This window comes from Panthera pardus, unplaced genomic scaffold, assembly GCF_024362965.1.
Source record: "Panthera pardus isolate Hobbes unplaced genomic scaffold, ASM2436296v1 HiC_scaffold_8, whole genome shotgun sequence".
In the NCBI taxonomy this organism is placed as follows: Eukaryota; Metazoa; Chordata; class Mammalia; order Carnivora; family Felidae; genus Panthera; species Panthera pardus.
Window position 1 is genome coordinate 110,223,528 of NW_026527013.1, and position 26,681 is coordinate 110,250,208.

At 37.7% G+C, this 26,681-nt stretch overlaps 1 protein-coding gene and 1 long non-coding RNA gene across 4 annotated transcripts in view; one reads left to right on the forward strand and one right to left on the reverse strand.

The window, feature by feature from the left end:
• SNX13 (sorting nexin 13) overlaps nucleotides 1-14,784 on the reverse strand; it is a 141,295-nt gene extending 126,511 nt beyond the window's left edge. Inside the window, exon 1 of one of the 3 annotated variants that reach the window (XM_019443529.2) lies at nucleotides 13,972-14,784. In XM_019443529.2, coding sequence (XP_019299074.1) covers nucleotides 13,972-14,769 — 798 coding nt within the window. In that variant the 5' untranslated portion in view covers nucleotides 14,770-14,784. The remainder of the gene's footprint in view (nucleotides 1-13,971) is intronic. The other 2 variants (XM_019443527.2, XM_019443528.2) reach the window with 2 other exon arrangements.
• On the forward strand, nucleotides 13,434-26,101 carry LOC109263788 (uncharacterized). The gene is made up of 3 exons (XR_008420591.1): nucleotides 13,434-13,943; nucleotides 22,882-23,101; nucleotides 25,497-26,101. It is a non-coding gene; the product is annotated as an uncharacterized LOC109263788 (long non-coding RNA).
• The last annotated feature ends 580 nt before the right edge of the window (nucleotides 26,102-26,681 follow it).

A 26,681-nucleotide genomic window follows, 5' to 3' on the forward strand; every position in this document is an offset into this window, starting at 1 on the left:
ATATATGACTATAACAATACAAGAATAAGAGTTTTGATATTCACAACTCAACTTCTGCTTTTCCCCATAATATAGCACCAAGGGGAAATCAAAACAACACAAGCCTATCACAGCAGAGAGAGCTGTATTTCAACGTACAGCTTAGCAATGAACTATCACCAATCTTCTACCTTTCCTTTCTTTCTTATGAAAAAGGGCATCCTCTAAAACAATAGGAGCCATCATTTATTAAGTGCTTAGCACTGGCTAAGACCTTTGCTAACCACTTTACGTATATTTCTCACAACAACTCTGACAGAAGTTGTATTACTAACTCTATTCTGCAAATGAGGGAACAGCTCAGTCATAGAACTGGACCATGAACTGAACTTTGTTTAAAATTCAAGCATGCTCTATACCATTATTTTAAACTGACTCTCGGGGCCCCTGGGTGGCTCAGTCGGTTAAGCGTCTGACTTCGGCTCAGGTCACGATCTCATGGTCTGTGAGTTCCAGCCCCGCATCGGGCTCTGTGCTGACAGCTCAGAGCCTGGAGCCTGCTTTGGATTCTGTGTCTCCCTCTCTCTCTCTGCTCCTCCCCCGTTCATGGTCTGTCTCTCTCTGTCTCAAAAATAAATAAACATTTAAAAAAATAAAATAAACTGACTCTCAAGTAGACTTTTTAAAAAAGGAGGGGATAGGCAAAATTCTATACCCGATATCTGAATAGCCAAATAAAAGTGATTTATTTTTAAAAATTCAATTTATCAGAAATACCTAAAGTAACTAAACTGACACTAATATCTTAAAGCCCTTGGTACTCTTTAAGAATCTGATGTCAATTAGATCTGATGCAGCTATTAGAATTCAGATAACTTTCAGGGTATGTTCTAGAGTTGGCACAGATTCACATAATTTCCTTCACATTTCTGAAGGCTGTACAGTAACAACTTAATATCAGAACAATGACCCTGAAAGTACTACAAAATCCTCTAAAATCATAATAAAAAAAAAAAAAACCTCAGCAGTGTTCATTAACTCAGAGATGATGAGTCTTTTTTAATCAAAATAAATTTAGACAAGAGGCATACAACCACAAAAAGAAATTCTAATACAATGTATTAAATATATATAAACTGTTTTATTTGTTCACCACTTAAGTTAACAACAGAAAATATTTTTATATCCATAAGTGTTGTGTAATTTAAAAATCAAAGTTAAATTCTCTATCATGTCCTGTTTAGGGTAGGAAGGGAGGGAGGAAAGGGTAAAGATTGGGGAAAAGCCCTAAGAGAGCAAACTGCAAGCTTACAGACACAGAGAATAGTAAAAGACAGAAGCCAAGAGAAAATAATCAACACATCCAAAAAGCATCAGTAATAAGAAAGCAAAACTAAGTATAGAAAGGAAGATAAAGACATCTAGATTCACCCACAAAGGACTGTGATGGCATAATCTCCAGCTAAGTAAAATGTTTTTATAACATGAACACCCCCTTCTTAAGTATAGCAGTTTATTATATTATTGTATGAATGCAAATAGGCAGCTGTTGTATAGACTGAAATTATATTTCGTATCCATATTTAGACTCGTAAGTACAAATTTTATTTGTAATAGCGTAGCCCTCAGTCCTTTTCTTAACCTACTGCACAGTATTAGTAATACTAATCAAGCCAATTATATATGCATGTATATATGTATATATATATATATATATATATATATATATACATATTTATATCTTAAACAAAGGATTCTTGTGTTCCTCACCTGTCTATCCCCTATAAAAGGAACAATCTAAAAGAGCTTACCTAAATTCAAAGCTGCTTTACATAAAACTTTATCAAACTGACAAGAATCATAGTACTTCCCATAATAGAAAACTACACAACACTGACATTTTTAAAAAATTTTTTGAATGTTTATTCATTTTTGAGAGACAGAGCATGGGGGCGGGGGGGGGGGGGCGGGGCAGAGAGAGAGAGACACGGAAACCAAAGCAGGCTCCAGGTTCTGAGCTGTCAGCAAAGAGCCTGATGTGGAGCTTGAACCCATGGACCATGAGACCATGACCTGAGCTGAAGCTGGACGCTTAACTGACTGAGCCACCCAGGCACCCCACAACACTGGCATTTTTAAAGCTTAATATGAAATTGTACTACTTTTCCCTTTCACTTCATCTACAGTAAAAAACTTTAATGGCCAGAAGAGATACATTAGTTAGTCAAAAGTTCTAGTTATGACCAATTCATAATGTAAAGGTAGCACCTATTTCCTCCTGAAATCCAGTCTTAATCTAGCACTTAATGTAATACATAAATTAGAAAGTCAGTAAAAATGGAGACAGAAAGGGAAGAATTAGACCATCTAGGTCAAAGAGGATTTGTTATTTTTGACATTTTGAAACCTTAATGACACAAACAACACAGAAAACAACTCCAAACACTAAATTGTAAGTTATGAAAATAAGCTACTTGCTATTTACATCTGAAAAATCAATAATAAAACCTAGTATTTACTGAGTGTTACTGTGGGAAACACTGTTCACAGTACTTAACATGTGTTATTTCACTTAATACTTCTAACAACCCTGTGGCATGAGTACCATTAACTTACAGTCACACAGATGAGAAAACTAAGGGTAAAAAAATTAATAACTTTTCAAAGCCAAAATGCTCCAAAGTGACAAAACTTTGATTCAAATCCAAATAATATGACACAGCCATCACTCTTAACCATCCATATATGACACTTAAAACTTAGGAATGTTCAATTTGTGATCAGAAGATGCACACATATATGTGCATGTACAGATAAAAAGTATATAGATATAGAAAAAATGATGATTATCACTGCACCCCACTACAAAGATAATCACACTTTGGTAGTCCTGTAAATTTTGCGTTAGTGTCTATTAATTGATTGAATATTCTGAGTTATCAGACATTAACTTGCAGAGCTTTTTGGTTCATACAACAAACTTTTAATAAATTATAAAATACTCTTAAGCCTAATTTATATTTCTAAAATTGTTATGTAGTAAACACACTCTCTCTTTGTAAAATACATTATTTCAATGTTTCTTTTTCTCTTTACTGTTACACCTTTAAAGCTGCCTCCAACATCCCTTTAGCCCATTTCCCCTTATTCTGCCCACTTTTACCAGAATTAGACTACTCCAACAGTTTAAAGTGTTAAGCACTTAGGTACTACCCAAGAAAATGCATGAGATGTTAGTAATTAACTTCGGATGTAAAAATAGCTGATTATATTAATAGCTGCAGTCTGATTAAATATCCTGAAAAAAATATGCCATCTCAAATAAACTCGGGAAGAGAAATCAAGAACTCTAAAGTACAATATTATGACTTAAAGAAACAGTACATAACACAAAAGATCATATCTTAACATCAGACCAATTACTTCCCAAAATTTATGTTAATAACTAAAATGAGATGACATTTTATTTCACACTACACTTAACTCTTCCATTAGCACTGTACAACTTCAATCAGTTTTATGATGTCTAAGCCTCAAATGATGGTGAATCCAAAAGCCATTCTCCACACATGCATGGTGTCTCACAATACAGGGGCGCCTGGGTGGCTCAGTCAGTTAAGTGTCCAACTTTGGCTCAGGTCATGATCTAATGGTTTGTAAGTTCAAGCCCCATGTCAGGCTCTATGTAAACAGCTCAGAGCCTGGAGTCTACTTCAGATTCTCTATCTCCTTCTCTCTCTGCCCTCCCCTGCTCACTTGCACATGCGCTCACTCGCTCTCTCTCTCTCTCTCTCTCTCTCAAAAAAAATTTTTTTAAAAAGTCACAATACAAAGAATCACACACTCTCTCAGGTGCCAAACCACAGCCAACCTACTTAAAAGTAGTCCCAGGGCTCCAGGAGCAAAACCAATTCAGGTTTAAGTGAAGTAACTTACAAGGACTCCCCTGTAATGCAGAGCTAAGGACAAGGCAAAAGCAGGATTCACCTTGGGGGTTTCACAGATGCATCAGAATAAAAATGTTCCTCGTGAAATTGGAGAAAACAGTACAATAAACCAACTATAGTAAATAATTCCAGCCTCCTTATGTGAGTATTTCATACTAACTTAAAGATCATTAAAACAGTTCAATTCTCACAGTTGAACATAGAATTACTTTGGGAATTTCTCTGGTACATACGATTTCTAAATTTACAATGGAAGTATAGATGAGTGAAATGATCTAACAATACTCTGTATCCAATAGTGACACTGAGAGGAATTTTAGTCAAGAGATTAGAGCAACAGCTGCCTTCCTTGAAGGTATACCCCCCAAAATTTCCAACTTTTTAATATCCATGCCCAAATTTTTACTCATACTTGCAAACTTTCAAGATAGCATTAGAGGCCATGCAAACTGTGAAACACTCAACAAAACACAAAAATCAGCACTATTATACTATTAGAAACAAAGCTTTAAGTTTATCTAGTTCAGGAATATAGATTTTAAATAGTACACGTAAGATCGTAATAAAAATCAAGTATCGAGGCTCCTAGGTGGTTCAGATGGTTAAGTGTCCAACTCTTGATCTCAGTTCAGGTGTTGATCTCATCAGGGTTGTGAGTTCAAGCCCTGCACTGGGCTCCACTCTGGGTGTGGAGCCAACTTAAAAAAAAGAAAAATTAAGTATTAAAAAGATGCAAGATGAAATTCTAAGTTGTTCCTGCATTTGTAATTGGTCATACGAAAATAAGATCAATCCAAGAGCACCTGGGTGGCTCAAGTTGGTTAAGCATCCAACTTCGGCTCAGTTCATCATCTCGCAGTTCATGAGTTTGAGCCCCACGTGGAGCTCTGAGCTGACAGCTCAGAGCCTGGAGCCTGCTTCAATTTCTGTGTCCCTCTCTCACTCTGCTCCTCCCCCACCCATGCGTGCTCGCTCCTCTCTCTCTCTCATAAATAAACATTAAAAAAAAAAAGAAGAAAAGATCAATCCAATCAGATTTTTACCTGTTGGAAAAATCAAGACAGAATTAATTACATTCTAACAAAAAAGCCTGGTGTTCAACTTTTTCTATTTTTTTTTTGTTGTTGTTGTTTTGTGATCCCAAACACAATATTCAACCACAATGCCCTACTGAAAAATGTCTAATAGACACTGATAGTAACTAATCCTTGAAGGATAATTAATGTGACAGCTTAAATTTACGGTAGACAGCTTTTGTCTTTTCACTTTTACCTTAACCTTACTGAAGGAAATATTTAACATTCATTCATTTAATAGATATTTAGTGAGGACACTAGGTGTCAAGCTCTATTCTAAGCACTGAAAACACAAATGTGAGCCACATCTTCAGTTTACATTCTAGTGGGGAAGAAACACAAAAAAGATAAATAAATGAATATATAGCATATGAAGGTGGAGACCAAGTGTTACTTTCACCAGGATAATGGAATTCAGCTGGATCCTTCAGTAGACTATAGTAGAACTCTTAAGGAGATTTAGAATATTTTTGGGGTGGAGAAACATGACAAATTCACAGATTTTTTTTTTTTTTTTGCTTCTCTGTTCTCATATATAAATATATATGAATATATATATACACACATAGACAGGCAAGATGGTTGATGCTTCAACTGCAAGGAGAAACTCATTTTAGAGCTGCCATCTCATCCAAACTGGTAATTCTACCTGGAGTTATAAAGCTAATGCAAGTAATTACCTTTTGATTACATATTCCAACCTTTTATTTCTCTTAATTTCCCATCCTTTAATTATGGTACTTGTTTTATTTTGACAAAAGACTTCAAGGCTTCAGCTGAGTGACTGCCCAACTGGCACAATTTAGCTCTGATAGTGAATTTTCTGAGGGCAGGTTTCAGATCTGACTCACCACTTCAGCACCAGAACTTCTTATTTGCCTACCATACAGTAGGTATATTTGTGTTTGGTGAACAAATTAATCCACAAAAATGAATATCCAGTACAAGTTAAAACCAAAGCTTAATGAAAATTATCCTAACAGCTTCTTCTTTAAAGAAATAACTAGGACTGATTAAAAGTTTTCTTTTGTCACAAATATTTAAGAACATGTACAAATGACTACTAAACCTCAAATAAGTAACCTTTTTCAAAATATTTGTTTTAGAATTTGTTTCAAAAATTCTTAATCAGTTTACCAACTACAAGGGAAACTAACCTCATTACTAGTTTGCAAGACATGCTCTTGGTCTACTTTTTTTTTTCTTTCACCTCTTCTAACCTATTGCCTGATTCCCCTATAACTACACCGATGGCCAGGGGGGCACCCTCTTTCTCAGGAGATCCATTCATCCCCCCACTGAGCAGCTAGTGAGCCATAAACCTGGATGGAGCCTAGGACTTGAATTCACACTAGTGCAAGGCATACAGAGAAAACACCTGACAGTTTAACTACTAATATTTGTATAATGATTGGCAATTTACAAAGAGTTATATTCTCTGTACTCTCATTTTATCTGATCTTCACAACAATGTGAGAGCAGCTAGAAAGTTGCTATTATTATCCAATTTTATAAAGAAGGAAACTAAGACTCAAAAATTTCAAACAGCTTCCCCAATGTCACATCATAAATAAGTGAAGTTGTGACTCAGCCTTATATTACTTAAGGTTATTTGTATGTTGTCTCACTACCATGGTAGGTGTAACTTGTTTACAGACATGAGGATGCATTACCACGAGTCCAGCCTATCTATTCACTCAATATTAACCTCTTTTTAAAGGGGTTAAGATAGTTTAAAAGCTGTCCACTTGATTTAATTCAAAGTTCCCTCTCCTCTCAGATATTTAAAGCTCTGTAGTAACAGGACACCTGGGTAGCATAGACGGTTAAGCATCCCCCGGCTCCAGTCATGACCTCACAGTGATCGTGATCGAGCTCCATGTAGGACTCCACACACAGCAGGAACCTGCTTGGGATTCTCTCTCCCTTCCTCTCTGCTCCTCCCCTGCTCGCAAGCTTTTTCTCTCTCTCAAAATAAACATTTTAAAAAATAATAATAAAGTGTTGTAATATCAAAATTAAACCTGAGAAATGGAAAGCCAGTTTTAGATTACCATCAATAAAGAGAGCAATTAATGGTCTGTGAAACCACAAAATTTCAAAACACATTTAAAAAGTCACTCAGGGAATGCCATAAAGTCACCAAATAGCTAGCTAGTTAGTGACCAGCACTGAACACTCCTCCCCATGATAGAACCTATTTTCTCCCTCTTCCAAAAGTTCATGCTCCCTCCTTTCCCATTATAATTCGGCTAACACGGCTTAATTCCACCTGAAGCAAAGATCCTCTCATTCCCCTTTTCTTCTCCCTTTAAGAGATTTCTCTTCATTCCATAGCTAGAAATGAAACTGAACATAAGCAAGCATGAGCACATTTAACATAACCAGATTAATACAGAAACCACACTACATAATCTGCAAAAGGCTATATATGTACTGGTAGTTACTACGTAAAGAGATGAAAAGCCAATACATTTTACAGGGACCATATGACATACAACCAATACCTGTAATCTTTAAAACTACAAACACTTCTACTTATTTCTCAGTTCTTCTCCCAAATTTAATTCCATATTTCCTCAAATAAAATAATTTTATAAATGTGTAGCAATTAATGTAACACTTTAACCATAAACATACCATAGACTAGTTAAGAAAATAGTTTTTATCAATGTCTATGGAAAACTGGTCAACAAACTTTAGAACAATCCATCCAAACAACGGAGTCATATACACTGATATCTCCCTATTTAGGACCCCCAAGGATAGTTATGAACATCTAAAACCTCTATTTTAGTATTTCAAAATACCAAATGGAAGGCATGTTCAATATAAAGTTACAGGGCTTAACTAAAATGTCACATATATTTGCTTCTGCTTGCAATTCGATCAACTAGCTAGCTACTGATCAGGAGGGAAGGGGTTTATGTGTGCTGGATTAATAAAACATAATGAAAGTAATTATGAATGTAATTTATTTATAAGCTCTGAAAACCTGGAATCAAAAGGGAAAAAATAAAACAAAAGCCTTTTAAATTTCTTTTTTTTGGCGGGGGGGCCGCCTGGGTGGCTCAGGCAGTTAAGTGTCCGACTAGCTCAGGTTATGATCTTGTGGTTCGTGAGTTCAAGTCCTATGTCAGCTCTGTGTGACAGCTTGGAGCCTGCTTCAGATTCTCTCTCTCTCTCTCTCTCTCTCTCTCTCTCTGCCCCTCCCCTGCTTGTTCACCCTCTCCCTCCCTCCCTCATTCCCTCCCTCTCTCTCTTTCTCTCTCTCCCTCTCAAGAATAAACTTTGTTTTTAATTTTTTTTTTAAGATTTTATTTTTAGGTAATCTCTACACCCAATACGGGGTTCAAACTCATAACCCTGAGATCAAGAGTCACACACCCTACTAGTGACTGAGCCAACCAGGCACCCCACCCCTTTAAAATTCTTGAGAAATGTTGGCAAAATTCAATTTGGCTTATCAAAAGATGCTAAACAATATTGTATGTACAGTTACAAGCCAGTCTCATTCTAGACAGTGATGTCCTTCCACTCCCCTTATAAAATCTCTTTCCTACTTTTTAACATCCTTTAAATGCCAATTGAGGCTATAGTTCTTATTCTAGTTAGTAGCCTTTACAATATCATTAATTAATTATTTTAAAAATTGCTCATGCAGTTTAAAGATTAACCCATCCCAAGAATATTTCTCTTAACCTAATCAAGTCATAAATTTTTACTAAACATTTATGATGGGCAAGAGAGTGTGTGTGTGTGTATGTGTCTTTCAAAAGAGCCCTGAACGTCCAAAGACCTTTCCTTGCTGTACAACTTATCACATCTCAGGATTTCCCATACAAGAAACTCTCTAAGTCTCTGCTATTAGGGTTCTCCAAAGAAACAGAAACAACAGGAGATATAGATACAGAACTTTTTAAGGAGATTATGAGGAATTGGTTCCCATGATGACAGGGGCTGAGAAGTCCCACCATCTGCCATGTGCAAGCTGGGGATCCAGGAAAACTAGTGGTAATTCAGTCCAAAGGCCTAAGAACCAGGGAACTGATCATTTAAATCCCTGGGGGCAGGAGATGAAATAAGATGTGATGGATGCCCAGCTCAAGCAGTAAGGTGGGGCGGGGTGGGGTGGGGGGGGAGGGAGGCAAATTCTTCCTCCCTCCATGTGTCCTATTCTGGCACTCAATGGATTACATAGTTTAGATAGTGAGCATCCACAATGGAAGAGCAATCTACTTTAAAGAGACCACTGACTCAAATGCTAATCTCATCCTCATCCAGTACACCCTAAGAGACACACCCAGAAATAATGTTTAATCTTGACCCTCCGTGGCCAAACTGACAAAATTACCCATCACATGGTTAAACAACTTTGCCATTGGGGCGCCTGGGTGGCTCAGTCGGTTACGCGTCCGACTTCAACTCAGGTCACGACCTCGCGGTCCGCGAGTTCGAGCCCCGCGTCCGGCTCTGGGCTGATGGCTCAGAGCCTGGAGCCTGCTTCCGATTCTGTGTTTCCCTCTCTCTCTGCCCCTCCCCCGTTCATGCTGTGTCTCTCTCTGTCTCAAAAATAAATAAACGTTAAAAAAAAAAAATTTAAACAACTTTGCCATATAATGCAAATTCTATCACGTTCTTTGAGAGCAAATCACCTATCAAAAGCTATGAGAAATCCTGAAAGAACAAAGCAATTATCTTCCTTTGTGCAAGTATCTTCAAAATGTATTTGAAACACAAAATTTTATTCTGTTAACAACTATTAACCTGGAACTTTTAAAAGTGCTACAGACTACATCTTTTCCCATCTGTATCATACTTGTTAACCACAAAATCAACAATTTAGTATTAATATCTAAAAACCAACAAATCTGGGTGGCAGTGACTTAACACCAACGTAAACCTTTTTTAACATCTACTAATGCCTCACATTTGCACACAACTCAAACTATTAAGTTTAAACAGCTACAACTTTTCACTCCATATTTTTAAAAGCACACACAAATGTCAACAGGCTGACTGATAACTGGGTGTTAGGCAAAAACAATCTCCTGAGTATACCACAGCTCTGGTTCAAATTCAACACATTTTCTTGTATCTTCTATAGCTTTAGTTCTCTGTTAATAACAAATGCTCAGAATAATAACCTTAATAGCTTTTGAAAAAAGTTTAAAAATGTGTTTAATGAAAATTCACTGATAAATATTTCATTATATTCTAATGCTGTGAAAATTCAGATTTTAACAAATCCTTAAGTAAACATCCCAGACCCTAATTATGATATATGGAAATTTACACTTATTTTTAAAAAGAGAGTGGTGGAGGAAGAGTGGGTATGAAACAAATAATTTTCAAGTATACTATGACAAATAAGAGTAACATTAAGAGTAAGACGTCCTAAAGGGCAAAGACAGAAGGGGAAAAATAATTTAAACATTTAAAACAAACAAAGCTGTCATCCCTATATGGAAAATGCAAAAGACACACAGATATGTCTAGCAAGTCTCATAAATATTTCAATTATATTGAGAATGAAAATAATACAAATTGAAGTCAAAAGGTTTAAATCAGAAACTATGCTACCTCCTCTTTTAAAAAATAAGGGGGGGGGGGGGTGCACCTGGGTGGCTCAGTCGGTTGAGTGGCCGACTTCGGCTCGGGTCATGATCTCGCGGTCAGTGAGTTCAAGCCCCGCGTCGGGCTCTGTGCTGACAGCTCAGAGCCTGGAGCTTGTTTCAGATTCTGTGTCTCCCTCTCTCTGACCCTCCCCCGTTCATGCTCTGTCTCTGCCTCAAAAATAAATAAACATTAAAAAAAAATTTTTTTTTAAATAAGGGGGGGGGGACGGGGGCAGAAGAACCTACTGGTGCTCTACTTTCAAATCACACCAATCTATCATATCACAGGTTTCAAAGTTCAATGTACATATTAATTTGCTGAATTGAGTAATTTTTCCTTGTAGCTTAGTATGGCCCTTAATTGCTCACATGAATGGTTTCTCATTTCTGAAAAGGTTTCAAAGATCTATTTTGACAAAATGCAAAACTGAAAAGTTTCATATGAATGTTTATCACTACTGTTATTATTATGTATCTATATACTTGGCATCCCTACTTTGGTTCAAAAACAAAAACCAAAAAACCTAAACCTAAAAATAGTATACTGATGACTATCGATTACAAAAGAAAATCAATGACACATTCCATACTGAGCCACAAAAACAGCACACAATTTGGAATAAGACGACCTAGGTATGATTCCCAGCTCCACCACTTGTTATATAATTTTAAGCCAACTATTTTAACTGAGTCTCTGTCTTCTCACCTGGCTAATGAGAATAGTATCTCCTACCTCAATGCTGAGATGCAAAAGACCCAAGCAGATAGTACCACTCACCACTTTCTAAGCATAGTATACACTTGTTGAACAAGAGAATCTTCTGTAACACAGCTCGTAACTAAATATTTTGAAATCTAACATGAATTAAATCACCTCTTCACCTCCCCTAATGCCTCCTGATCTGTGTTAAAACTAAGAGAAGCAGTAAAATAAAGTACTACACTACTAATTTTTTAGTAACCAATATGGAGTACAATTTTATATCTACGATATTTCAAAATAGGACTATTTTTCAGACTTAAAAAAAAAAGCTAAAGCAAGAAGTCTTTCTTAAGTAATGATAAGTCTCAGTTTACCTACTGACAATATTCAGACAAGAAATAGTGTATTATTAACATCGATCAAGAGAGCTGAAAATTACTGAAAGCTAAATAGAATTCTGTACTGAGTCAGGAGATGGGATTCAAGTTTCGTATTTGCAACTAATAACTGCTTGACCTTGGACAAGTCCCTGGGCTTCAGTTTTCTAATCTATAAAATGAATACTAAAAACCAAAGATAAAATCCAAGTGCCGTTTAATCTGGGCCTTTCTCCGGAGAGGCAATCCCACATAGTAGTTAAGAGAATGGACTCAGCAGGAACTGCCACTGACTCTGCCACTTACAAGTTGCACACCGGTAGACACACAACGCACCAGAGGACACCTTTTTTTTTTTTTAATGTTTAAAAAATTTTTAATGTTTATTTATTTTTGAGCTAGAGGCAGAGCACGAGCGGGGGAAGGGCAGAGAGAGAGGGAAACACGGTATCTGAAACAGGCTCCAGGCTCTGAGCTCTCGGCACACAGACCGACACGGGGCTCAAACCCACAAACCGTGGAATGACCTGACACAGAGGGACACAACCTACTGAGCACTCAGGTGCCCCAGCACTACAGTACTTCTTACTAGCATCAATGGTTTACTGCTTAAAATATTTCCCTGAAACACAAAATCGTTTTACAGTACAGAAACTTAGAAGGCACAGTCCTTCCACATCAAGACACTAGCATTTTACTAGCAGACACGGAGCTCATATGACAGCATTACAACTTTTTACAACATGCTAACCTAAGCCAAGTTTCATCGAAAGATCATAAAATATCGTACATTAGAGACAGCACTGAAACCTTGTTAGAAGGCTAATTGTTCTCACCAAAATATCACAGTGAAGGTAAAAATAGAACTGCTACTTAGGTCTTTTTTTTTTTTTTAACCTAATACTGCTAATGAAAACAGAAACTTATACCATAATCTCCGGGAATAAAATAAACTCCAGGATGCAAAATAATGTGGAATTTAAAAATATAAAGTGAAATGCAAACTATTAGAGATAATTAGTTCATTAAAGTCAGCCAGTAAAATATTTACCAGATACATCATACTCCAGGCTCTGTGCGTACATTATGTGCAAATACCAAGTGTGAACTTCCTCAGAATTAATCAAATGGTAAAGGCAAGTAAATGCTTTTTCATCACATTTTCACGCCACAAAAGCCACTCATCTACAAACGTTTTTATTTCCTTTTGGCCCAGGTAGGAAGGAATACTGCCCATTAAAACTGTTTCCTTTCCTTAGTGCAGCCCACAAAGATGCCCAAACTAGTAGTCCCTGACAGCTGATACCAGAACCTTCACAGGACTTCAAGCGAGTAACTTCTAAGACATTTGCTCAAATCCACAAGCTGCACAATTTATCTTCAGTGACGCCCACACCACCACATAGCACTACACCTAACTGTTAACCGGGGTCAAGTATCTGATGAGATCAATTTAATTCCTCCCCTGAACGTATTGCTAGTAAGGAACTCTACTTCTTCAAAAAGTCTGCTTTTTGCAATGGACATCAAGCACTAGAAAAGGGAAACTGACTGGCTAGTCATAGTTGCCCTACTTCCATTTCAGGTCCAAACGAGGGGGGGAAAAAAAAAAAAAGCTATTCCACGGAGAGTATCAAGGGAGCCTTAAGCAAATCAAGAGTGTAGATGCTAAACTGAACTTTCTGATTCCTACGATTTAAAAAGGTGACAATGGGTGGGGGTTAGAGGGGGAGGTGAGATAACTGGGCTATCCAAGTGTGGCTCGAGAAAAAAGGTCCACTTCACGAAGTAGTCAAAGTAGGGGGTAGGAAAAACCGGTCTGGCCAAGTGACAAACCCAGGATGCTGACCGAGCTTGGAGGTGGAGGGCCCTTGGAGGCCAGGGACCGGAGAAGGGAGATCTCGGGCAAACCGTAGGGGAACAGCAGCACCAACGCAGAGACCAACGCTGCCACGGAGCAGCGTGTAAGGGGACACCACGAAGGAAACGATGAGTTAGGAGGTAGCGACAGCAAGAGGGTGGCCAGTGCCTCGGGCGACGGGCAAGTGGCAACTACGAAAGAAGAGGCACAGCAGCCGGAGGTGGTGGGACTCTGTTGAGTCAGCACAGCTCCTATTCAGGGGGCACTTGTAGGATCCCCGTTGCTCTTCGGGCCCCGGGGCCCGCTACGCAGGGTCGGGACCGCGGTCAGGAGAAACGCTGTTCTCGGAAGAGCTGGCGCCGGCCCCTTCCCCATTTCACAGGTAAACACTGGCCGCCGTCGCCGCTTACCTCTGTTAACATTATTACACCCCGGGGAAGTGAGCTCCTCCCTAGCCTCGCCGCATGGCAACAGCCGTAGCAGCAGCGAAAACTGCCGGAGCCGCCGCCAACGGCCGAAACAGCTCCTTCAGTCGTCTCCCGGGCGGCGGCTTTACTCGGCTTCGCTGGCTTCCCCCCGGCCCGGCTGCTCGCGACGGACGCGCCGCCATCTTGGAAGAGCGACGTCCGCGTCTCTCTGCGACGTGCGCTTCCATTGGTGGGCGCAGGAGCCGCCGGCGACTCGTGACCGTCTCCATGGCGCCGGCGCGTGGGGAAGCGGAGGCGGGCGCCTCGCGGCCCACTCGGCCACCGCGGTGAGGCCTCCAAAGCTGGGTTCCCAGGGTAACTTGCGATTGCCGGTAGTAGAGACGGGGCCCAGTGTGAGGCCAGCCCGGGAGCGGGCGCGCTCGCCCTCCGGGTTGGGTCGTCCTCCGCGGCTCGCCGGCGTAGGCCGGCCCTAGGGTGGAGTAAGATGGGCAGAGGCCGAGCCTTCGACTGATGGCGCTGCGGACCTCGCGCTTCTCGGGAACTGGGAGGCAGATGTCCTGTAGACAAACTTCCCTCTGGCATTTCCTTTGCACAGCGGCGACCGAAGAGCACGCGGAGGCTCGGTTCCCTCCACGGTCTGGGGTTAAATATGATCTGAAACTGCTCCTCACGCAGTCCCTCTCTTCTTGAACTTTGACAGAAACTTTCCTTTGTCCTTAACCAATCGTCAGCGAGCCCTCTTTTGGGGTGTGCGACAGGTTGTAGAATTGATACAGGCATATCAGCTTTACCCAGGATCCTAGCACTTAGGACGGTCGCTGATTAAGTGATTGGCCAGCACCTACATCACAATGAGATCTTAGTTTTGCTTTTTCTAAGAGACCTCTTAAAAAAAATAATAAAGCCACTTTTGCTTTTTAGCTGTCATCTTTTACAGCTCTACTAGCCTCTTGATACAATGTGTCTGGTGTATCAGTGTGAGCAGATTTCAGCAAGTGGCATTGTAGCTAGTGCCAAGCTGAAATGGGACTGAACTCTGGCCCTCAGTGTGCATTCAAAGAAGCCCCTGAGACTGACACCATTCTGAATCTACCACTAGATGAGTTACAATATGTGGAGTTAGAGGCAGTCACTTCTACCTGAATTTTAACGAAAGTGGTTTACCTGAACCTGCTGTCAAAGCGTGTTGTTCTGTTGTGTGTTAGAAATTAGTTTAGAAGGAAATTGAAGATTTTCAGATTTGATATGCAGAACCCTTCCATCTTTTTTTATGAGGGGTACAAAAGCACTTTGAAAACTAACGTCGTTCATTCCCCTTTTCCCGAATCTCCTTCCTTAACAACGGTACTATTCTATAAAATGAAATTTGCTTAATACATTACTATTATAGTCTCAAAATATTACAAACTTGTGTTATCTCTATTGTATCCTCCCCAAGGAAACAAAACTATTTAGGTAGTCAGGTAAAAAATCAAGAAAAACCCTCATTTTGCCCAATTCAACTAATTGAGGCAAAGTAGTTTTTGTTTTGATACACATCTGATACATAATTTCCGTATTCCTGGGCCAGCAGAATTCTGACCTCTGCAACACAATAAAATGTGTTTAAGCCATGATAGGAAATACGATTGGAAAATACTATCTGGACTAAGATATTAAGGGAAACTAAGAGATACTAGAGACAACAAGGAAGCTGGAAAAAGATATTGTTCCAACCTGTAAGTAAGAAAACAGAGAAGGAGACTTGTTAATATTTAAGACACCAACTAGTGAATTACAACTATAATTTAGGTGTCTAGCCTAAGTATTTAACTTTTTGCACGTATTTTCCCATTACAGAAGTAATACATTTTCACTTGGTCTAAAGGTAGTAAAGTAAGTGTAGGCATTACTTCAGTTTATACCAACCTGTAATATGACCCGGACATGCTTTTAATATTTAAGAGTTTATCTGTAGACCTAGGAGAGAGAAAGCCAAAATCATCAGCTCCCAGTTTTCTCAGCGAGCGTCCTTTCTGTGACCTAAAAAACCTTATGCTAGCTAGCCTTGCAGGTCTCTCCTCACATCCACTGCTCTGACCTCATTTCTACCAGGCACTTTGTCCCAGCTTTCCTGCTCCTATAACAGCAAGTCATGTTCTTGACTTGGGGCCTTTGCACTGACTGCACTCTATCTAGAAGGATCTATCCACCAAATACTTGCATGGCTAGCCCCTTCACTTCTGTCCCATCCCTGCTCAAATGTCATCTTTTTAAAGAAGCCTACTCTGACCATCCCATTTAAAATGTTGCCTGTCTCTATCCTCCCTTCCTTTAGTTCATAACTCTTACACTTTCTAACAGTTACTCTTTTTCTTATTGTCTGCCTTCCTTCCATTAGGACATAAACTCCACAAGGTCAGGGATTTTTTTGCTTTGTTCATGGATGTTTCCTCAGCACCTATAATATAAGAATACTGCATGACACATAGTAGATACTCAATAAAAATTTCTTCAATGAATGGGTAAATCATTTCCTAAAAGACCTCAAAAGGAAAAAGCCTAATTAAAGATGATTTATTTTTTTTAATGTTTATTTATTTTGAGAGAGAGAGAGAACATATGAGCAAGCGGAGCGGGGGGGGGGGGGGGGGGGGGGGGTTAGAGAATCCTAAGCAGGCCCTGGCCTGTCAGTGCAGAACCCAACATGGGGCTAGATCATGACCTAACTGAAATCAAGAGCCAGATGCTTAACGGACTGAGCCACCCAGGTGCCCCTGATTTAAAACGCAATCTTTACTGTTGAAAGGTTAATTAAAAAAAAAAAAAATTGGCGATTATGTGTTCTTATTTTGCAATTATGGGGGAATTACTTTTACTGTCACTAGAATGCTAGAGAAAAGTTTATGACAGAATTGTGAGCTATGCCTTTTCCTTCACCTAGCTCATTGCTGATATTTTAAATGGTGGTAATGGGATAGGGGATAATAAAGATAAAATATATTCAAAACAAACCTTCTATCTTGGGCATGAGTTAAAATTAATTGCTAGCAAGGCAAGCAGAAACTGATTAAGGTATGCCATTTTGGCGAGTTATGGAAATTGAGTTATATAGTTGGGAAAGAGAATGTTTACAGAATCCACTAGCTTAAAATAAGCACCTAATTTGGTACAGATTACAGTTGCATTCCATGTAGTCTTAAAAACATCATATCAGTTGTTACAGAGGAAACCTGGGACCAACTGATCTGAGACGTAGGGTCCTTTGGCTATCAATCAGAAATTCAAAACAAAACAATCTGTCTTAAACACATGATAAGGATATTTACGTGGCTGTTACTGCAAAAGGTTTGATTCCCCAGTAGCACTGTCCAATCTGCCCAATTAATGCAGGAAAGGATGACAAAAGAGGTCAGAGGCAAAAATCAAGTGTATAATGCTTTTCAACAGGCCACTGCCAGTGATTTCTAAACCCCCAAGCAACAATTTGATATATCCAGTTTGCCTGGATATATCAGACGAAAAAAACTCTCCCAAGTATTCAGGTTGTCACAAATTGGCTACAATTCTTTTTGAGAAACTGGAAGAATAGAGCATCAACGTTTCAAGCAAATCACACCTATCAAACAGTTGCTACTTTTTAATCTTTTGGGTTTTTGAGCCATTTTATTAACTCCAGTTTCCTTGTAATACAATATCGTCAGTGTCAACTACACCTCTACTGAACATTAAATAGTACTACACATTCATTAACAAAGCCCAATATCAAAGCCAGTGAATTGGCGTTGAAGTAATGTACTGCCAACAGAGAAGACACATTCTAAGAACAGTCAACAGCAGGATATCCTGAGTCTTTGTTAAAGCTTTAGTAACAGCTGTAAACAGCAGTAAGCAGAAATTTCAGGGCATTTAAGAGTGATCTGAAGTCTAGCTTCAAATAGCCCAGTCTGTGCTTTTTTCTTACATAGTATTTTTTGAGGAAATACTGAGGCAACTCAAGCCTAAGAAACAAACAATATGAAGTTTTCCTAACAATAGATGCAGCTATAGCAAAATAATAATGTTGACATTTCAAAAGTATAAGATCACTGGCAACCTCAGCCAATAGTTTTTGAAATAAATAGTTTTTAAATAAAATAGTTTTGTTTTTAACATCACAAAAACTAGAGCACCTTTCAAACATTTAATTCTCAAATACGAACACTATTTTTCAGTACCTAGGATGGGCCCAAGATGCTGTGGGAGGCATTTTGCATATAATATACTTAACAGTTGAAGAAGACTTTCACAGTAGATCTTATTACACTTTAAGACCATGACAAAGTTAGTGAATCCAAGTCATCTATCAAGCATACACACTATCAACATCATTTATCACTGTTAACGCTGGTTTCAATCAACCTGGCTGAGGTAGCGTTTGTCAGACTTCTCCAGTACAAAGTTACTTTTTCCCTCTTTCCATATTGCTCTACTCCTTGGAAGGAAGTCGCTATCAGCAGGCCAGACACTATCAGCAGGGAATTATGAAGGTGGAATATCTACTTAAATGATTTGAAATTATTTGGCATGGGAAATCTTTCTCTTCTTCATTTTTTATTGATTCAATCATATGAGTAAAGATTCATAGACCTTTATTTTATACTTCAGGTTAAATCCAATACTCTTATTTTGTTGCTCAAATTGTCTATATTTAATGTATACCTAGACATATACATAATGTCTGCATATAGTGTAATCTATATTTAATGTATAAATAGTATACATAGTATTATTCAATGTATGCATGTAGAATGTAGTCTATATTTAATGTATACCCAGACATATGCATAGTGTCTACATACAATGTATAATTATATGTAGTCTATATTTAATGAAAAAATATATGTGTGTATATATATATATAGCTATATAATTCTGTATAGTTGTATAATTCTGAATTATATATGTGTAAATACTGTATCTTCAAGTATATTAAATTAGTTAATCTTAAAAATTAAAATTTTTCAAGAATCATGTCCTCAATTTCTTATGTGAATCATAAGAATTGTGATTGGCCTTTGACCTCCTTTTTTTGCCTTTATCCCAAGGAGGAAATGAGAAAAGGAATCCGTGCTCATAGACAGAACCCAATATGTCCCCATATTTAAAGCTTAACTCAGCTAGTTCCATTTTTACAGAGTAAGGGTGAAATTAAACACTGCTATTCTATTGTTCCCTACTTTAATAGCTTAACAACTAAGGTAAAAAAATAAGATCATTCTAAAAATTACTATTGTTTTTAAATGGTAATATGTTAATTGGTACAAAGTTAATTTGACCTGCCTTCACCCTTGCATGTACAGTGATCTTTCTGTGTTTAATAAAAATTTTACATTTAAACCTATTCGTAATAGACATACACACAATTAAGTTGAAGAGATATTAGACATGTGCCCCATAATATTGACTGTCGAATGTAATGAATATGAGCCTGAGAAGATTTACATTGTGGTCCCGTCTTTACTATCAAATAAGATTAAACCTTGGAAATGAAAATCCATCATTTGTTGAGCATACTGTCTTTTTCTGTAAAGCTAGGAGATTAAAACATATAATTAATTTAACACTAATATACTGTATACATGGGAGGTGTTATTTGAAGCATTGGACAATGTCCTCTGTCTCAAGAGCAAACACTCTTTAAGCTTTTTCAAGTTTAAAACTGGTACTTAATGATAGCAAGTAAGTTGCAGTTCATTTTCCTATCACTTTCCTCCAACGAACATACTCATCATCACCGTTTTCAAAAACCTTGCTACAGAACAGAGGCACACTCTGCTGTGAACTGTTATGCGTATGGTAATGAACTCCTTGAATTACCACCTTACCACTTAAAATAAGACACTTCCTACCTTATCATGGCAATGTGTGTAAATATCCACGAACAGAGAAATCAGCAAACATGTCAAGGAAAGTCCTGGGCTATAAAAAAAAAACAAAGCAAATACTCAAATAAAAGGAATGTGAAATCAGGCTATTTATTCCTGAAATCTATAGGGCATTCACCTAATTTGGATGGATAAGATTTATCTTGTTCACTAAATCAGCAAAATGCAGAGGGCTTCACATTTTATTTTTAAAAATAGATGTCCTTTTTGGGTTTTCCTGTTGCTGGGGAAGTGTTCTTTCTGTTGCTAACAGAGCTAAATGTTCTGCTTTGAATGGGAAATGTTTGTTTTTATTGGTAGGAGTAGCAGAAGGATGAATGAAGGAATCCATTAAAAAAAAAAAAACTGTTTCTGTAAGTGAGATGTCTGCCTTCTGGGTAAAGGAATATGATTGGTTATTTACCAGATTCTTTAATAGAATCATGAAGTTGGTTTATTTGTTTACACATCATTTTATTCACTAAAGCATAAATGGACTAACTATCCAAATTGTAAAGATCACAGGATTATAGAATTCATACTGAAACATTTATTACCACTGAACTTCCAGTGGTTAAAAGGTACAAAGAAGACATTTATCATCTTTACATTTTTCATCTAATGTAATTTAGCTTCCAAAAAAAGGGGGTAGGGAAAGAAATAAATGAGATCTGGCTTTCCCTTCAAATCTTAGTATCATATAATTAAAATGCAAGCCATCTTGCCCTTCATCTTTCTATATATTATTTGCACTGTTTAGGGCAGGAAGCTGATGGGGGAAATATCACAGGCAAGCAAATAAGTATAAAATATTAGTTTGATATACACTGAGCTTAAAACTGCATGAAAAATGGCCATTCTGGCTATCCTAAATTTAACAATTACAAAATTATTTTTAATATAATTTCGTTAACCCCAAATTAAGTTCTATGTTATCAGTACCTTAATTGTGTTGTATTACTCTGTGAAAGACTGTAGATCTCCTAAACAAGAGCTTTTACTTTGTTTCAAGCTGTGTCTCTGATTAATTCATCAAATGTATTCTTCATGGTTATGCCAGAAATTTTGGTTACACTGAAATTCTGTGATGTGAAAATGTAATTAAGTTTCTATCTTCCAAATTTGATTTTGGTCTTTAGAAGCAAGTTTTTAATCTATGAACCATTAGCTTTTGGGAAAGAGGGAATATTTCATAATATCTGTCTAAATCATTCTGTGGCAGATGATGCTGTATTGACCTAGTCATTTCATTTTCCTCTGGGAATTGAAAAAAATTACAAATCCTGCCTGTCTAGGTGGGGTTGTGTAACTAGCTCAGGCCAATGGAATGTAGCAATCCTCCTCTCTCTCCACCTTCCAAGGTGACCTTGGCTGTTGGTTAAGGTAATAGATGGAGGGAACCACACAGGAGAACCCATCTATTAGATCAAAAAAGAAAAAAACTTTAGACTTTGCATGAGTGACAAGTTATTTCGTTGTTGTGAGTTGTTGTTATCACATCTAGCAATATACACCCCAAATAAAATACTTTTTAACTCAACTTACTGGGAGTATAAAGTGTCTAACCTGAGAAATCCTTACCCTCTCTTCTGCCACCCAATTCCCAGGATGAGGGGACTGTTTTAAGTGATAGTACTTAAGAAGAGCCTTAGTAGTTACACCAGTTTTTAAGTAGAACTACTTTATCAAATCACAACCTAGTGTTACACATTAAACACACACACATACACACACACACACACAGAGTATTTCTGGGAGAGGTGGACAGGCTGAAGACCCTGTTTCATCTGGTCTACTCAGAAAAGAAAGCCAGGAGAGTTAATGGAAGAGGAAAAAGAGTGAATAAAAGGCCAGCATGAACCAGAAACGAAGGACAAGTTCCTCTTAAAGTGGTAAGAGCCTTCCCAGGGAGTTCCAATACCCATTATCCAAGAATGTGGCAAAATTGGGAACTAAGGAGGTAATACAGTCAGGTGTTTGGCTCGGGAGTTGTATCAAAGAATGACTTTGGTTAATTGGACTGTGGGGCAAGTTTTGCCTGGGGATGCCTTACAGGTGCTCCTCACCCTGATCAGGAGAGTCTCCCACACTGAAAGTTCACTCAGGAACAAGGGAAATAATGTTATTACACACCTCTGTGCCAGGTGCATTGGGTGTCTTGTTACCTTTACACTTCATGGTAAGTATTGTTAGCTACATTTTTTAAATGAGGACATCGAGACTCAGAAGTTTATTTAATTCACCTCAGAGTTCTGTGCTAATAGCAAATCAATTTGAGTCTAGACTTTTCAGATTTGAAACTTTTTTTTCCTACTATATTTCCCACACACTCAGCCACAAATCTAGGAGTTAATATGCCCTTTGAATGTCCAATAAAAACTCTCTTTTTCTCAAACATTTCCTGCTTGTTGCAGCCTAGATCTCTTCAGGATCTCTTGAATTAAACTATAATGTATCTAAAAATAACTTGTTTTTCCAGTTTACCCACTTTCCCCCCTCCCTCATAAAAGAAGAAATAAGGGTATGAACCCTATAGAGTTTTATCTGATTTTTTTCTGTTAACTTGTCAAAATCTAACCATAGTTCTACTCTAATGTAAACACAACTTACCTCTCCTGATAGTAAAAGTTAATCTCACGTTTTTATTGAATTTTTCTCATTGATTGATATGCATAATACATTCAGCTAATTTCTCTGAGCCCACTTGAGGCCTCTTTATCACTGACATCATGCGATCTTTCTATGTCTGCCTCACGCCTATTGGCCTCTGCCTCATGCCGGGCTTACACTGTAACCTAAGGGGATGGTATCCCGTCTATGTCTTTTCTTCTGCCTCCCTTCCCCAGTGAAGTACCAGACTTGAGCTGTGTAATTTCTCTTCTCCTTCACTTTTCACCCTCAGAGACCTATGCTTTTCCATTTTCCTAAACCAATTGTATCCCTTCTCCTCGACTGTGTCTGACATTGATAAGTCTCTCATTAATCAACTCTTTCTCTGTCTCCTTAGGCTAACCCTTAGTCCCTAATGTCCTTGTGACCATGGTCACGGGCTGCCTCTGAGCCCCACTGGAACTGAAAGGGATGACCTGTGATCTGCAACCACCAGTAAGAATAAACTACAGAGTACAGTTGTGCGCTAACTTCAACAGCATGTCTGTTTTGCTGCAGCACATGGACATTTATGAGAAGTTAAGTCCAGAGTTGATCTGCAAAGTCCCATTTTGATAGTAAGTTTATTATCAGTTTATTTCTGATTTTTCTCCTAAGCCCCAGATTATCTTTCCCTTATTTATTAGTCTCATTCATTATCCCTTTTCTTTTTAACCAATTCCTTAGAAATATCTTTGGAATACTGCGTCTCCTATAATCGTATGTTTTTCTTGGCTTATTTTAAGAAACACACTAAAATTCAAAATGTATGCTAGCTAAAACTGATAGGTTTTCACAATACAATGTTTAAAAGTAATAAATCTGCCCTCCACAAGACAAAATGATTACTAAATGACACAATTACTATCCAGTTTTCAACTTAACTTATTCAACAATTACTCTCATTTATCCATATCATGTATTCCTTTAAAGCACATGAGAGTTTTGAGTTGCTAGAAAGCTAGTAAGCAGATGCTTTTGTATTTGGTGCTAAAAATGTAAAAGTAAAGTAAAATATCAAAGGTTTTCTCACTGTTCTTTTCCTTCATTCCTATTTTTTGGCCAAATTATTTTCTCTGAAAGATGGCAGTCTATCTAAGATAAAAAGCGTATTCCTAGTGTTCATTGTCCCACTTTGTCTAGTATAGTTTTTTAGAAGATTATTAGAATATGAAAGAGATTCTGATAGTTTATAATGCAATGAAGCAAAAGAAGTGAGATTTTAATCACACACATTGATGAAGGAGCAGAAAAGGCTTGCAGAGATTCTGCTTTGGCTTCCTTTTCTAACTAAAATATAAAGCTAATGGAAATGACACATTTTGTTAGTGTGATAAAATAGGTACCTGATCACTTGCCCTAATACAAAAGAAAATGGATTTGAAAAATCTAAAATGGCGAACAATCTAAAACTTGTCAAACTATGAAGTAAAGCCATTCAAATTTGAGCATGTTTAATACTGGATATCCACCAGTATTACTGAGTACACTATTTTAGAGAAATCATAGTGATGCCATAACAGAACCTTAATTTTACATTTTAGCTCTCTATTTTACAGTAACTTCAAGTACTATTTCTTACCTATGTTTCATAAAAATCATGCAAAGCATCACAGAGCTGCTTCAGCCTGACTCATGAGCTAGGGGCCAATTGTTAAAATTCGTGGAATTTTACTCGCCGGTTTTTAGATACAATCATTACTAAAAATTAAAGTATATGAACTTACAATTAAATAAATTATATGTAAAATGAAGGCCACAAATACTCAAAAAAAATCTTTGCTTCCCAACTATTTTACTACTTTTTACCACTATCTGTGTTTTCGAGGTCATTTATGTTTATTGCGTGGGGAAAAAAAACTATAGAATAGTGGGCTACTTCACATCTCTTCCTAACTCTTTGTTCGTGGTATCCTGGTGATAGCTGGAGACCAGCTGTGGAGGGAGTGTTTACACCAAGGAAATTGGTAAATATTACAAAATCAAGATGTGAGTTACTGTTTTGCTGATTTTCTAGAGTTAAGGAAGGGATCAAGAACATGTTGATAATGCATATTAAACTTGAAAGGTGTCATGACCAACTGTTATATTGTAAATAACACACAAAAAAATTTGAGGAACTATTCTAGTATTCAAACACTACTATCCATTTCAGGAAGGAAGTTGCTCACACTGTTGACAAATGAATGAACTTCTGACATCTTACTTGTTAAAGAAAAATAAAATATCAACCAGTGTTTGTTCACACTTGTTTGTCAGTTGCAATCACAGTTGAGCTAGAATACAAGAATTCCGCAAAAATCGACAAAATCATTAGAAGAGAGTTAATTGCCTATATGCAAATAATAAACAATATTGAACGTTGTATCTTTTTCTATATTCTTTTTTTTAACATTGATTTATTTTTGAGAGAAGGAGAGAAACAGGGCGTGAGTGGGGGAAGGACAGAGAGAGAGGGAGACACACAATCCTAAGCAGGCTCCAGGCTCTAAGCTGTCACCACAGAGTCCAATGCAGGGCTTGCACTCATGGACCACGAGATCATGACCTGAGCCGAAGTCGGATGCTTAGCCAACTGAGCCACCCAGGTGTCCCCTGAACATTGTATCATTTTAAATAAATTGTGTGCCACTCATTTTCTGGTATTGGTAAAATCCGTGATAAATCTATATATACCTATAAATATATGTGTACCATTTTTTTCCCCCTGCAGAGCCACTTAACCAGCTTACCACTGTTGAGCACTGACACTCTGACCCCCTTCACACAGTCTCAGTTCAGCCATTGGTTGCCAGCTTATTCTTCCTCTCCTCCAACCTCACATTTGATTGGTTATGACTTGTAATAGTTCTCAAAGGTTGAGAAAGGTAATTCCTTGTTCAGCATCTCTATTATTTCAGATTCTTGATGTGGAGACCCAACAATGTCAGTTATAGTGTTTAAGGTGACCCGTCCTCTTTCTTTTGCTTACAGACTCTGCCTCCCTTGCCACAGAAGTGGCCGTAGAACTTGCACCTGATTAATTTGAGCAACAGTGATTAGTGAATTGACAAGTGATATAAGCAGAGATGGAATCCCTTTCTGGCTTTGATACTATGTATGTTCAGGATACTATATTTTTGGGGTTGCTAAGTAGAATCTGCTGGCAAGTATGTTCTGTGCCACATAAAGGAGGCATATCTGCAGAACAGGAGAAAGTGATATTAATATGTCAAGAGAAGTAGAGACAAGCAGAAATGAGCAGCAGAAAGAGTATGTTCTGGGAATGTTGAGTTCCCAGATCCAATTCTTTCTATAGGCATTACTTTCTGTAGCCATTTCTTCATTTCTATGAGTTATTTCAGTATCTTCCTAGAAACAGGGACCACTACATTTACCTTTGCCTTAAAATAACATGAACTGATTTCCTCTTTACTTGTAATATTAGAGTCCCGACTAATACAAATCCCTATGCAGTTAATGGGTGGGCTTTGGCAAGTCTGCAAACTACATGAAATTGTATGCAAGATTTTGTGTTCGATTCTAAGTGCACTTTGCATCCCCGCCTCCCGGGAATAGTTTTGTAGTTTGCCTCAGATTAAAAAAAAAAAAAAAAAAAGACCTATAAGCCCACAAAAGCTGACTTAAGTTAGTATGAATAAAAATAAACTAAACAAATAGCTTTCTGTGTCAGAATTTACTCAGAATATACCATACCAAGGTGGTTACATTCACCTGAGTATGGATTGGAGTCTGTCTTTGCCTGATGTTTTTAAACTAGATTCTAAGGCTTCCTAAGAGCTTTAAATACCAAAGACACTTATTTTTCATTTAATTCCTTCCTTGTTACTTTCTTCACATACTAGCCTATTTGTATATGTGTGATATTGTTAGCATATTTCTCAAGAGAGTAAAATGAGAGGCACTCGCTATTCACTTGTCAAACATCAAAGAAGATGAACATCTAATAAGAAGCCACTATCTATATTCTAAAAAACCTTTAGACTTGACTTTTATCTACCTTTGGAAATAACCTTCAGGAAAACAATAGGGAAATAATATTATGCATTAAATTTAAATTTGATAAATACAACTCAGACGTTTTAAGATTACTTTCAAAAAGACTTCTGGGTTAAGAAGCCAGTGAAATTAAGTTATAGGGCAGAAAGAATCTTTATT